The 12,487-nt window shown below is 51.9% G+C and overlaps 1 protein-coding gene across 2 annotated transcripts; it reads right to left on the bottom strand.

The window, feature by feature from the left end:
- Window positions 1-195: 195 nt before the first annotated feature.
- On the bottom strand, window positions 196-12,238 carry LOC115617282 (ATP-dependent RNA helicase DDX19B). 2 transcript variants are annotated; one of them, XM_030507575.1, is made up of 12 exons: window positions 12,113-12,238; window positions 11,203-11,251; window positions 10,749-10,802; window positions 9,758-9,893; window positions 6,589-6,681; window positions 5,905-6,007; window positions 5,058-5,172; window positions 4,701-4,878; window positions 4,022-4,259; window positions 3,359-3,521; window positions 2,631-2,822; window positions 196-2,024 (listed from the first exon to the last, which is right to left on the bottom strand). In XM_030507575.1, exons 1-12 carry the CDS (start codon window positions 12,167-12,169, stop codon window positions 1,963-1,965), a joined length of 1,440 nt encoding a protein of 479 aa, XP_030363435.1. In that variant the 5' UTR covers window positions 12,170-12,238; the 3' UTR covers window positions 196-1,962. The 2 variants fall into 2 exon arrangements, with proteins under 2 accessions (XP_030363435.1, XP_030363436.1); XM_030507576.1 differs by lacking the exon at window positions 11,203-11,251 and having other exon boundaries at window positions 12,113-12,226.
- Window positions 12,239-12,487: the final 249 nt, after the last annotated feature.

Genomic DNA, 12,487 nt, shown 5'->3' with positions numbered 1-12,487 from the left:
GCACCAGGGAGGGAGGAGCAGCAGTTACCTGACCTCATTTATGGCGTGGAATCATATAATAAGCTTTTAGGAATCTCAGATTAACTGAGGTGCAGTTCACCCCATGACATAAACAGAAAACTCCGGATTCCTGGCTGGGAATGGCCTTATTTAAGGCTTTAAACCAACAAAGCACTGAAGCAGGAAGAGGCATTGCTCAGTTACGTGTTCTTTATTCCAATTCAAAGTACATTAGAAACAGCACACAGGACCAGCAGCAGCTTTCGTGACAACTCAACCCAATCCTCTGCTGTCACCAGGTCATTCAGCTGTACTATTAAAGTAGGTGATTGCAACAAGTCTTCCACTCGCCACGCACTCACTCACCTGCCACTTTAAATAGGTTTCCAACAGAATAAAAATAGATACACCCCAGAATACAAAAAGTTTAATTTTAAGTTGTTTTTTTTTTTTCTTTTTTTTTTTCTTCACTAAAGCCTTTGTACAAATCGATAAAAGGGTGCCCGAGTTCCTAAAATTTTAGGTACATTTTTAAATGAGCCTTTTTTTTTTTTTTTACTTGGTAAAAGGATTCATGTTCCTGTCTTTGAACAGAATATGATGGCCAAAATTGCAAAGAAACGAAAGTCCTAGTTAAATTTACAATTTATACACTGGTTTTGGAAGTGATTCCTGCACTGAGCACATCCCATTTCCCCCCCCCCAAAAAAAGAGCTATGCACCCTAAGTTCTAGTTCAGGAGCCTCCTTCTCCCTGGAAACCAGGCTGGGAACAAGCCACGCAAGAATGGTCCCAACCGAGCCAAGAGCCCGAGCATGGAGATTGTACATCATTCCTTCTCCAGCACGGATCCCCTGGGATGAGGGACTGCACTATGAGCACAATGGAAGGGGAGAGCTTCCCATCTGGGAGCTGGCTGAGCCACTGAACTCGAAACTCTGGGATTGGAACAGACTGGAACAGGGGAAATGTGGTGGTCTGAAAGGGTTGGGTTTGGTCAATCCAAGCGAGCATGATTGATTGAGTCCTACCCTATGGGTGCAGCCCAGCAGTTCTGTCCATTATTCATGCTGGGCTCCACAGCAGCATCTCAGAACGTGCCTGAAGGTGACTGCCCCCCAGGCCAACTACCATTAGCATTGCATGGAGGTGAATTTAGTGATCACATTCATTAGCACAGATCCCTTCACACTACCCCTCCCCATCCACCTACTCCTCGGTGAGGCCAAAGGCTTCAGGCAAACCTCTCAAGGCTGTACTTGAGCTCCATCCCCACCAGATAGTGGCCACTCGAGCAACTCAAAGACAAACTCAATGAAAATGCTGCCCAGCAAAAGCAACACGGCACCTGTGTTTGCGAGAAGGAGACATCCTTAGGACAATTTATGTAAGGAAAAGCAGGGCAAATCCATCAGGAAGCCAGAAAGGAGGCTTAAAGAGCTCAGGGGAGCGCCAAAGAGAATGACATCCTATTTTGTACAAGTTGAGTTATTTCACCCAAAGCCAGCTGCCTTGTTTGGGGTTTGTTGTGGATATTTGTGGGTTCTTATTTCTTTCCTTCTGTCCATTATCTATTCGGCTGTTGGATTTTAACTGATCAGGTTAATGCTGAACATGAATTCCAATTCAAGGCAATAAAGCTTTTCTAGTCATCTTCAATTTGCTTTAGATAATTCGATATTGCCCAGGTTTTGGCAAGTGTATTTCTTAGAATTCAAAAGATCTTCCCATTTTTAAGGCTAAACTAAGAAATGTTAAAAGCTTCTGTAAACATTTCCTCTTCCTCCCTACAAGTTGCACAATTTGAAGTCCAACTGCAATTTTAAATGAGGTAATTTTTGTATACTCAGATCTTAGAGAGTCCTTTTTGGGACTAGCTGAGGCGTGCCAATCCGAACGCTGATCCAATTGGAGTGGGAGAGCTTCCACAGCAGGGAACGCACCGGCTCCAGCAGCTGGGCTTCAGTTAGTGATCTTCTCAATCTCATCCAAGTCGTCAGTATCCAATTTGTTGATCTTTTTGTCTGGAAAAACGAGAAAGAACCTTGTCAGGGTTTGTAACGCAGAGAGGGGAAAGCTGCTTCCTTCAGCTGCTCTCAGAGAGTCGAGGTTTATCTATGGAGAAGAGAAGCTGTGTGGAGACCTCAGAGCAGCTCCCAGGGTCTGAAGCGGGCTACAAGGATGCTGGAGAGGGACCTTCATCAGGGACTGGAGCGACAGGACAAGGGGTGATGGGTTCAAACTGAAACAGGGGAAGTTCAGGTTGGGGATAAGGCAGAAGCTCTTCCCTGTGAGGGTGCTGAGGCGCTGGCACAGGGTGCCCAGAGAAGCTGTGGCTGCCCCATCCCTGCAGTGTTCAAGGCCAGGTTGGACACAGGGGCTTGGAGCAACCTGCTCTAGTGGAAGGTGTCCCTGCCCGTGGCAGGGGTTGGAACTGGAGGAGCTTTAAGGTCCCTTCAACCCAAACTGCTCTGTGACTCTGTGACTGCAGAGGACACAGCTGATGTGCCCTTCTGTGGTCAGTTTAAGGCTCAACAAACACCCATTAGATCTGCTCACTGTACAGCGAGCCAAAACCCTACAGAAACAACATTAACTTTAGAGACAGAAGGAAGCCTGAAGGTACATACTGAAATGCTCCTGGATTCTGTTGAGAATGTTCATGCTGTGCTTGCTGTCCACCATGTTAATAGCCAGTCCTCGCTTGCCAAAGCGCCCTGTACGTCCGATCCGGTGCAGATACGTCTCATTATCTGGATTTCCATCTTTATCCACAGGAAGGTCAAAATTGATAACAACAGAGACCTGCTCCACGTCGATCCCTGACAAACAGAAAGCATCCAGTGACACAACTATTAAACCACCTCAGAGCAGGAGCAGCTGCCTCTGGCCATGGGCAGTTTGCTCACCAGACCCAGGCGACCCAACAGCACAATTGCACAGGACAAGGGGTGATGGGCTCAAACTGAAACAGGGCAAGTTCAGGTTGGAGATAAAGCAGAAGCTCTTCCCTGTGAGGGTGCTGAGGCGCTGGCACAGGGTGCCCAGAGAAGCTGTGGCTGCCCCATCCCTGGCAGTGTTCAAGGCCAGATTTCCATATTTTGGCACATGTCTATTTTAAAGACAGAGGCTCAGCAGTTCCAAGCAGGCTCCTCACAGGATGGACTTTCTCATCTCAAGCTGCAGGAAGCCTCTGAGGAATCCTGTGTTTTATCTGCACAGCCCGGGCAGCAGGAATCACTTTAAGGACCCCAGTTTGTCCAGACTGGGACACTCGAGGATGCAAATTCTTTCCACAAGCTTATCTGTTGCGTGAGGAACGGCTGCTTCAGCCCAGCCCAGCTCTGCCATGTCCTACCTCTGGCACAGACGTTTGTGGTCACCAGCACCTTCTCTTTGCCCTCTCGGAAGCGCTCGATGACGGCGGCTCTCTGCTCCACCATCATCTCCCCACTGAGCAGTGCCACCTGATGGCCCTCCTTGGAGAGCTCAGCCGCCAGCCACCCGGCTGTCTTCCGAGTCTGAAACACAAAGCGGGGCGCACAGCACTGTGAGGTGGGAACACACGGTAGTGACAGGGCAAGGGGTGATGGGTTCAAACTGAAACAGGGCAAGTTCAGGTTGGAGATAAGGCAGAAGCTCTTCCCTGTGAGGGTGCTGAGGCGCTGGCACAGGGTGCCCAGAGAAGCTGTGGCTGCCCCATCCCTGGCAATGTTCAAGGCCAGGTTGGACACAGGGGCTTGGAGCAACCTGCTCTAGTGGAAGGTGTCCCTGCCCGTGGCAGAGGGTTGGGACTGGATGAGCTTTAAGGTCCCTTCCAACACAAACCATTCTATGATTCTATGATTCTAGTGCTATCACTGCTCCCAAGATTTCACTCAATGAGAGAGCCAGAAAAGCCAAAGAACAGGACAATTCGGGTTCTCAGTTTCCAAACCATGTGCCCAGGCAGGTTGTGAGCACTGAGCACCAGGAGACACTACTGGGATCACTGGGACTGACATTCCCAGGAAGGACTCACATGGCAGAAGATCATGGCCTGGGCAATGGTGATAGCGCCGTAGATGTTACAGAGAGCCTGGAACTTCTCATCTCTGTTACTGCACAGAACATAGTACTGCTTAATAGTGTCCAGTGTCTCCTCCTCTCGCTTCAGTTTGATGATGTTTGGGTCAGGAACAACTTTCTGAGCAAACTTCCACACGGAATCCTCAAAGGTGGCTGAGAACAGCAGCATCTGGCAGTCCCTGGGGAGCATTCTGCAAGAGAGAGCAGAATGGGCAGGGTTCCCATGCAACACTGTCACCCCCCCTGATCTCCTGATGGGATTAAAGCCATGGGCAAAGCAGAACAATAACCTCAGCACAGTTATTCCAGTGGCTGGAAGGGCTAACACTAATCTTACCAACACCTCATCGCTCCCTCACGGACCAGTGGCATCCAGACTTGCCTTCTTACCAATGAATAAACCCTGCTCCAGGGACAGGCTTTTTACTCTGTAAGAAAATGAAACTGCTTGTCACCCCCTGACACTCTGCCTCTAGTAACCAGCTGGATTAGAGCTAAATATATCAGTTTAATCTTGTTGCTTCATCGGCGAAGACACCACTCAAGAATCTAACCCTGCTGGCCCTGTGTTACAGAAGAGCTGTAATTGAAGGCACCAAAATCACCTCGGGCAAGGTACAGCCAGTGCTTACCTCTGAATGCGGATGCTCTGGTCCTGATGGCCCTGGGTTGCTATCATCACATCAGCCTCATCCAGCACAAACACTTTGATTTTCTTGGGATCTATGAATTTGAGCTTGGAACACCAGTCGAGCACAGTGCCAGGAGTGCCGATGACAATCTGCTCTGAGATCTTCTGACCTCTCTCCACTGCCAGCACAGAAAGGGAGGCTTTGGTAAGACAAGCTGCACAGTGGAATGCTCTGCCCCCCTCCCAACCAGCCTCAACTGCTCCACTGCTGGGTTACTGGATTGCACCCAAGCAACACTGTAGTCTCATTTCCAGTCTGACTCACAACCCTCTTGCAGCAGCATGTCACTGTACTCACACTTATTGCCTCGGACAGCATAGGCAAGCTTCAGCTCTGGATAAAACTTCCCCATCTGCTCAATCACTTTTCCTGTCTGCAGTGCCAGCTCGTACGTTGGGGAAAGGCACAAACACTGGTGGGACAGAGGGATAACGTGTTTGAGATGCTCAGCACCACAGGCAATGCTATCACACTTGCTTTGAGAATCCTCGCTGAGGTTTTCCTGAGGATGGAAGAGTTTCTGGAAGCCCAGCAGGTCTGCTGGCATTCTGTCCTTCACAGGGGAATGAGCCAATGTGATACAGCTGCTTAGCTCCTGGCTTTTTGTGTTCAATTCTGCTCCTCAGAACTGAGAGCACACACACTGCTGGGGCGTATCTGGACAGCAGTGACACAGAACCTGACACAGACACTTCGACTGAGAGGTAAAACAGTGGGTTCCCAGGAAAAAACCCCAGCCTTGGTAAAACTGCTCCAGTGTCTCATAAGGAAATGGGGTTAAAAAGGCCTCTCTCTGGGCACTGTCTGCTCTATTGTCACAGATATTGGCTCTTCTACCCCAAATTCTAAATATTACTCTTAGTTTCTGCAGAATGATACCCCCTATTTATCTCCTCACAGACCATCCTGAGTGATGCAAGGCAGGGACTAACAGGAGCAAGTTGTGAGCAAATTCCACATCTTTTGCATTAAAGGTGCTTTGATGAGATCCCCAAATCCCCAGCCCCTGCTAAGCAATGGCATCACAGAGATGGGTTCATCAAGCTGTGAATTCACTACGGAAGGTCTCAAGAGAAGCCCAGCTTCACTAGGTGGCACTTCACCACCGCAAACCCCTGAAACAGCCACATCCCAGAAGATTTACCTGTGGATACTTGTTCCCAGGCTCCACACGACTGAGCATGGCCAGGACAAAGGCAGCCGTCTTGCCAGTGCCGGACTGAGACTGTGCAATCAGGTTCTGTGGGCTGCAGAACACACACCAAGAGGAGCTCAACCAGAGGAACCACCCAGACACGTACTCGTGGGGTTGAATGACAACAAACCCCCAGCAAGTGGCACTGGAATACCTTTTAGAGCTACCTCTGCTCCGCAATGGTGCTAACTTTGCCAGCTACACTCCACGGGGTTTTGGCCTTTACCACCTCTTTCATGGAGATTCAGAAGGAAAAGCTGTCAGTACTTTTCCATTTCACACATCTCCCCCTAGTGTCTTCCCACTGAATGCGTTTCAGCTCAGGGGCACAGAGAGGAAATCCACACAGCACCTCCACTGCAGCCACCCACCCGGGATTGCTGCACCTCCATGAGTTTCTACCCTACACCAAGCAGGAAAACCGGTCTGACCTCAGCCAAGCACTGTGTGTTCAGCCTCAGCCCCAGGAAAGGGACAAATCCAAGGTGCCACAGGAACACCACAGCACGGGAACCCTTCTACCACAGCCCAGGCAGCATCCCCATCCCCACCTCCCATCCAGAGCTCAGGAACAGCACAATGTATTGTTCAAATCCTTCCCGTACTGGAAGGGAGTACAGGATGTGTACATACGGCTCAGCAAGCATCATGGGCAGCGCGTTCTCTTGTATCTTAGATGGTCTGTTGAAGCCCATGGCATAGACTCCTTGCAGGAGCTGTGGTTTCCTGAAACACACAAGTTTGCATACTGTCACTGAGAGCAGCCCTGAGGACAAGGGCTGGTGACAAGTGACACCCCCCCGTGTGCTGGAGAGCACCCCCAGAGCTGAGCTCTGGGGAGACCCCCCCTGAGTCCTGATCCAGCTCTGGGGCAACAGCACAAGAGGGACGTGGAGCTGCTGGAGCGAGGCCAGAGGAGGCCCTGGAGCTGCTGCGAGGGCTGGAGCAGCTCTGCTCTGGAGCCAGGCTGAGAGAGTTGGGCTGGGGCAGCCTGGAGAAGAGAAGGCTCCTGAAGGGGAGACCTTAGAGCAGCTCCAGTGCCTAAAGGGGCTCCAGGAAACCTGGAGAGGGGCTTTGGACAAGGGCCTGGAGGGACAGGCCAAGGGGAATGGCTTTAACCTGCCAGAGGGGAGATTGAGATGAGCTCTGAGGCAGAAGCTCTTCCCTGTGAGGGTGCTGAGGCGCTGGCACAGGGTGCCCAGAGAAGCTGTGGCTGCCCCATCCCTGGCAGTGTTCAAGGCCAGGTTGGACACAGGGGCTTGGAGCAACCTGCTCTAGTGGAAGGTGTCCCTGCCCGTGGCAGGGGTTGGAACTGGAGGAGCTTTAAACTCCCTTCAACCCAAACCAGTCTGGGATTCTACAATCTATTAAAGTACACCTGCTTTTCATTTGTGTACAAAAAGGTGAGGAACCCCCCCTTGCAACCAGACCCAGAGCTGCCCCTTTCTGTGCACCTGCTTCAATCATACCAGTGAAGTGTCTGCCCAGACACAAGTGACAGCAGGAGGTCTGGAAAGGAAGGTTTGCAGAACCCCTCTATTGACTCAGTCACGCTGCATGTGGATAACCCTGTGTCAGAGCTCTAAGGCTGGCACTGGGCTCCTTGTTCTAAAGCAGCTTTTCCAACAATCCCAGGAATCCCAGCACAGGAAGCATTAATCCTCTCCTTCAGGCCAATCCCTTTTTCCTCAGCTATGCCTCATTTCAGCCCACTCCTTGAAGACTCAAATATGGGGCAAAGCAACCTCAGCGTACAAGGAACAGAATGAAGTGTAACATCGTGGAATCTCTGTAAGGACTTCAGGAAGTGTGACGGATTCTGTGACACAAACTGTCACCCTAGCACCAGGGTGACGCTGGCTTAGTGCACAGAACTGGCAAGTGCTAATCAGCTTAGCTCACTGGGACTTCACCCAGCGATCCGTGGCTTACCCCGGCACTCGAACCTAAGGCTGTGGTGACACCACTCATCATCAAATGCTCATCAATTGCCTTCTGGCCTCAGCAGGCACTTGTGTAGACAAGGAGATCCTAGAACAGCCTAAAATTCAGGTTCCAGTGCTGGTGAACTCTTAGCTGATGACCTCCGAGGGCTCACTGGAGTGCTGCAGCGGCGCTCAGAAGCAACGGCTTTCCTTTCAGAGCAGGTTACAGGTTTCCTGCCCACCACTTCCCGCTATTAAGAACTTCCCATTCAGCCCAACATGCTTTTAAAATCTCCTATATTCCTCTCAGATGATGGCTGGAACAAAAGCTCTTTGAAAACGTAACCTTGTGCTGCTCAAAAGCAAAGACACACAAAGCCCAACTCTGCAACAGTTGCCAAGGATACACCAAGTCCTAACAAAACGAAGCCTCAATTAGTCTGGGTGGGCCCATCATTAACTCCCTTGGATTGTTTGGCTTCTGGAAGATGGGAATTAGGCTAACAGGCTGCTCAGGAGCTCAGCTCTTCTTTGGGTGGACATTCAACCACTCACATTAACAAAGCAAAACGACATCCTGCCGTTTCCCAGTGAAGCCTCATGGGCTCCCATTTCCCTGTGGAGCTTGCAAAAGAGCAACAAACCTGAGATCATCTATATAAGCAACAGGACAACCTCTTTAGCATGTTATGGCTTAAATACAGCTACCACTGCTCTGGAATCCCCACTGGAAAAGGTATTCAATAGGGAGTCGTCTTCCCAGTACACAAATCTGGTATCGCTGGCAGAGAAGAGATAAGCTTTTCTCTTTGTGCTATTCACTGCTGCTGTGGACCTTCACAAACAACCAGAGAGCAGGAACAGAAGATGGTTGTGTTCATTCCTTCCATCAATAAAACAAAGATCCTGTATCCCAAAACACTGCTGTGCTGCTGGAACACCTCCTGCCAGTGCTCCCACATTTGCAGGAGCAAAATGATGATGCCTCCAGCACAGAAAAGGTCTCTCTTGGCAATTCACACCCCCCGGTAGGACAGCCCTCCCTCCTCTGCGCACCTCACCTCACCTCACCCGAGCTCTGTGGTGCATTTGGAGATCAAAACCCACATGTGAAAACTCAGAGTAGTGTTGTCAGAGCTGATGATAGTGCTGGCAGGAATTAAAATGAGCTTGTTTTTGATGGAAGCCTTCACAAGGCACCCGGATAAGATCATTCTCCTTGTTTTTAAATCATCAATTTAGTAGGGACAGGCCAAGGGGAATGGCTTTAACCTGCCAGAGGGGAGACTGAGATGAGCTCTGAGGCAGAAGCTCTTCCCTGTGAGGGTGCTGAGGCGCTGGCACAGACTTTTCCCAGAGAAGCTGTGGCTGCCCCATCCCTGGCAGTGTTCAAGGCCAGGTTGGACACAGGGGCTTGGAGCAACCTGCTCTAGTGGAAGGTGTCCCTGCCCGTGGCAGGGGTTGGAGCTGGAGGAGCTTTAAGCTCCCTTCCAACCTGAACCATTCCATGATTCTGTGATTCCATAACAATAAATGATATGCTAATTCATTAATGATAAATGTGCAGTAACTTGACGCAGAAAGGCTCTCTCCTACGCAGGCAGGGAATGTCTCAGGACACAAGGAGAGGCTCCAACTATCCGATCAGCTCTCCCATCTGCTCTTGCAACCTCCCCACGAGTGAGTCAGTGCAGCTCTCCCTGAGCTCAAGAACGAGGCTTCCCACGACTGAGTGGGCCAAACAATACACTGCAAACCCCAGTCACGAGGGAGCCTGCTGCCTGTTTCTGCTCCCAGGTTTAACAGCTCAGTGCAGAGAAGCCTCTGGCTCAGCCCAGCACGACCCTTCCAGCAGCCCTGAAGCAACCAGCACTTACAGCCGCAGCTCCTCGAAAGACTTCACGGAGTAGAGGGGTGACGTGGGGTCCCTCTGCAGCACCTCCACCTGATTCGTGGTGTCAACCAGGTTGCTGCGGATCAGCTTGTTCAGCAAGGACTGGGCAGCTCTGTCCTCTGCGGAGAGAGGAGGGGAAGAAAGAGAACTCGGTCACCCCCTGCTCCCGGTGCTGCTCCTGCTGCGCTTTAACCGGCTTTACTGAGCCAGCCAAAAAGGACAAGATGGATCAAACACTGAAGTTCTCCGTTACAGAGCGATGGCATAAGAGAGCCCAAACCTGAGTGAGAAATCTATCAAGATATCCCAGATTCCCATTTAACACCCAGGAAGACAAACCAAAGTGAGCACTGTTTTAAAGGGGGCTTAACAAACACAGAACTCCTTATTTATGATATTATAGTGCAGGATCTAACTGGAAGACAGGACAGGGTCTGAAGCCTCACAAAGCCTCACTATCATCCAACATGTGGGCAGACAGACACCTATTAGGGTGGGCTTTTTCCTATTTAAAGCAAGTTTGAAAGATGCCCAGGCTGAAATGCAGCAAGGGCTGAGGATAAATGAGCTCAAAGCAGGAGGTGAAACTGCTGCACTTAGGGTTTTGCTAATAAAGCTGTTTTCTACCACCACCTTCTGAAGGATTTAAAGCCATTTCAGAGCCACCTCATAAACACAACGTGTTGGTTGCTACAGCAATTCCAGCTCCAGGTTATCCCACTGCTCCTGCAGCCAGCCCTGCTTCTGAGGATACTGCTATCCCCTTATTCCTCTCCACTCTAATCCAGGAGGCTCCCAAGTTATTACAGGACCCAATGGCCTTAAAAGCATTATGGAGGAAGGACATGTCCTGCAATTAAGTCCTTGGGGCAGGATACAAGACCAGCCAACCTGAGACATAAGGCAGACTTACTTTACATACAAAAACCATTTCCTGCCAACATTCCTTGCCAAAGGATTTTGGCAGCACTTACCCTTCTCCTCATCTTCCGTCTTCTCAATGTTGTCATCTGCCTTGACAACGGCACCTAAAGCCAAACAGGTTTGGGGCAGATGTGAGCTCAGGCCTCAGCAGCTGCCCACCCCGAGGGGTTTTAGGGTTCCCATATTGTGGGACAAGCTACAGAAGGGCTCATTTTCCTGACGGGAACAGCTCTGCTCCGTCTGGGTGTGGAAGAAACCCAAGTTACCACTTGCTCCGTGCGGCCAAACTGCTGTTTGTCAATCACACCAACAGATTTTGCTCCTTGAACACAGCAAACCAGCACTTAACAAGTCAGCCCAGCAGAACCAGCATGTGAGGCTTTTAATCTTAGCTTTAATCTTAGCTTTATGTTCCCCTGTTCCAGAATTCCTTAACTAATTGGGAATTTGGCAATGGAAGGACACTGTGCCCTTTCCACGGCCATTCCAGAGGCTGTCACTCACCATTGGCATCTGGTTTGGTTTTTTCCTCCTTCAGGTGTAAACTGCTCAACTACAGACAAGGAAAAACACATCATCAGAGTTGTTCTGGCTTTGGGACACGGGATGTAGGGACAGGACAAGGGGAATGGCTTTAACCTGCCAGAGGGGAGGCTGAGATGAGCTCTGAGGCAGAAGCTCTTCCCTGTGAGGTCAGCTCTCACCCAGGACCCACCACCAGCTACAACTACTGCACAGAGCCCACCGAACCCCCGCGCTTGGGGGGAAATGGGATGAAGTCCACGAGATGAGCTTCACTCCACGGGTCTGAACAGAAATACACCTTTCTCTAAGCTGTAACATGGGGAAGGGGGTTGTTTCCTGACCCTGCATCTCCGCCCCCAACAGCTCTGCTGGTGGCAAAGGGGAGGCTGGAAGCTGGAGCCAGGCACGGTCCCAGGGCACGACACGGTCCCTCTGCCCCAAGGCTGGTTCTACCACCCAAAACGCGATGGGGAGCGGAGCCCCGAGGGTCCAACCACCACCGGGGCACGAGTTAACACTCTCCCACCCTAAACTGCAGCGCGGGGGAAGAGGAAACCCCGAACCTCGAACAAATACCGCTCGTATCATTACAAACGAGAGGGGAAAAGGGGATTTTGGGGCTCCCGGCCCGCAGCGCGCCGGGAGGGCGAGCAGCAACGGGGCTGTGTGTGCATGGGGGTGAGCGGCTCCTGCGCCTGGGCAAGAGGGAAGCGACGAGAAGGAAAAGGGGTTCAAGAGGAAGCGGAGCACACAAAGGGGGGCTCGGCTCCCGCAGCAGACGCGGGCCCCGGGGCGGTGCTGCCGCAGGGCCCCGCTGCTGCCGCACAACACCACGGCAGCAGCGCGGCTCCCCGGGGCGCCGGCCCCGCCACCCCCCGGCCCCACTCACCGACTCGGCCGCCGCCTCCTGCTCGTCCACGGCCAGGGCCCAGGAGTCGGTGGCCATGTCCGGGCCGGGGCTGGCGCCGGGAGCAGCCGCAATGGCGCCGGCAGCGGGACAGCGCCTGCGCCGCCCCGGCCCCGCCCGCCCGCCCGCACGGACACAGCCCCGGCCCCGGCAGCAACAGCGCTGTGAGAGCGGCGTTCCGGCGGCGCGGCGTTCCGGGGGGCGGCCAGGGATGGAGGGGGGGGCAGGAATGGATTGAGGGGCAGAAGTGGATGGGACAGGAATGGATGGGGGGGCAGGAATGGACGGGAAGGGCAGAAATTGATAGGGTGAGAAATGGATGGAGAGGGCAGGAATGGATGTTGGGGCGGGAGCGGC

Source organism: Strigops habroptila, chromosome 16 (assembly GCF_004027225.2).
Source record: "Strigops habroptila isolate Jane chromosome 16, bStrHab1.2.pri, whole genome shotgun sequence".
In the NCBI taxonomy this organism is placed as follows: domain Eukaryota; kingdom Metazoa; phylum Chordata; class Aves; order Psittaciformes; family Psittacidae; genus Strigops; species Strigops habroptila.
Note: the sequence above shows the minus strand (reverse complement) of the source record. Positions and strands in the feature narration are given on the sequence as shown.

Excerpts from the sequence above, each read along its gene's own strand:
- LOC115617282 (XM_030507575.1), bottom strand. The coding sequence starts at position 12,169 with ATGGCCACCGACTCCTGGGCCCTGGCCGTGGACGAGCAGGAGGCGGCG. Across the intron at positions 10,803-11,202 it reads AACCAAACCAGATGCCAATG|GTGCCGTTGTCAAGGCAGAT; the intron begins GTGAGTGACAGC and ends GTTTGGCTTTAG. Across the intron at positions 5,173-5,904 it reads CTGGGAACAAGTATCCACAG|TGTTTGTGCCTTTCCCCAAC; the intron begins GTAAATCTTCTG and ends CTGTCCCACCAG.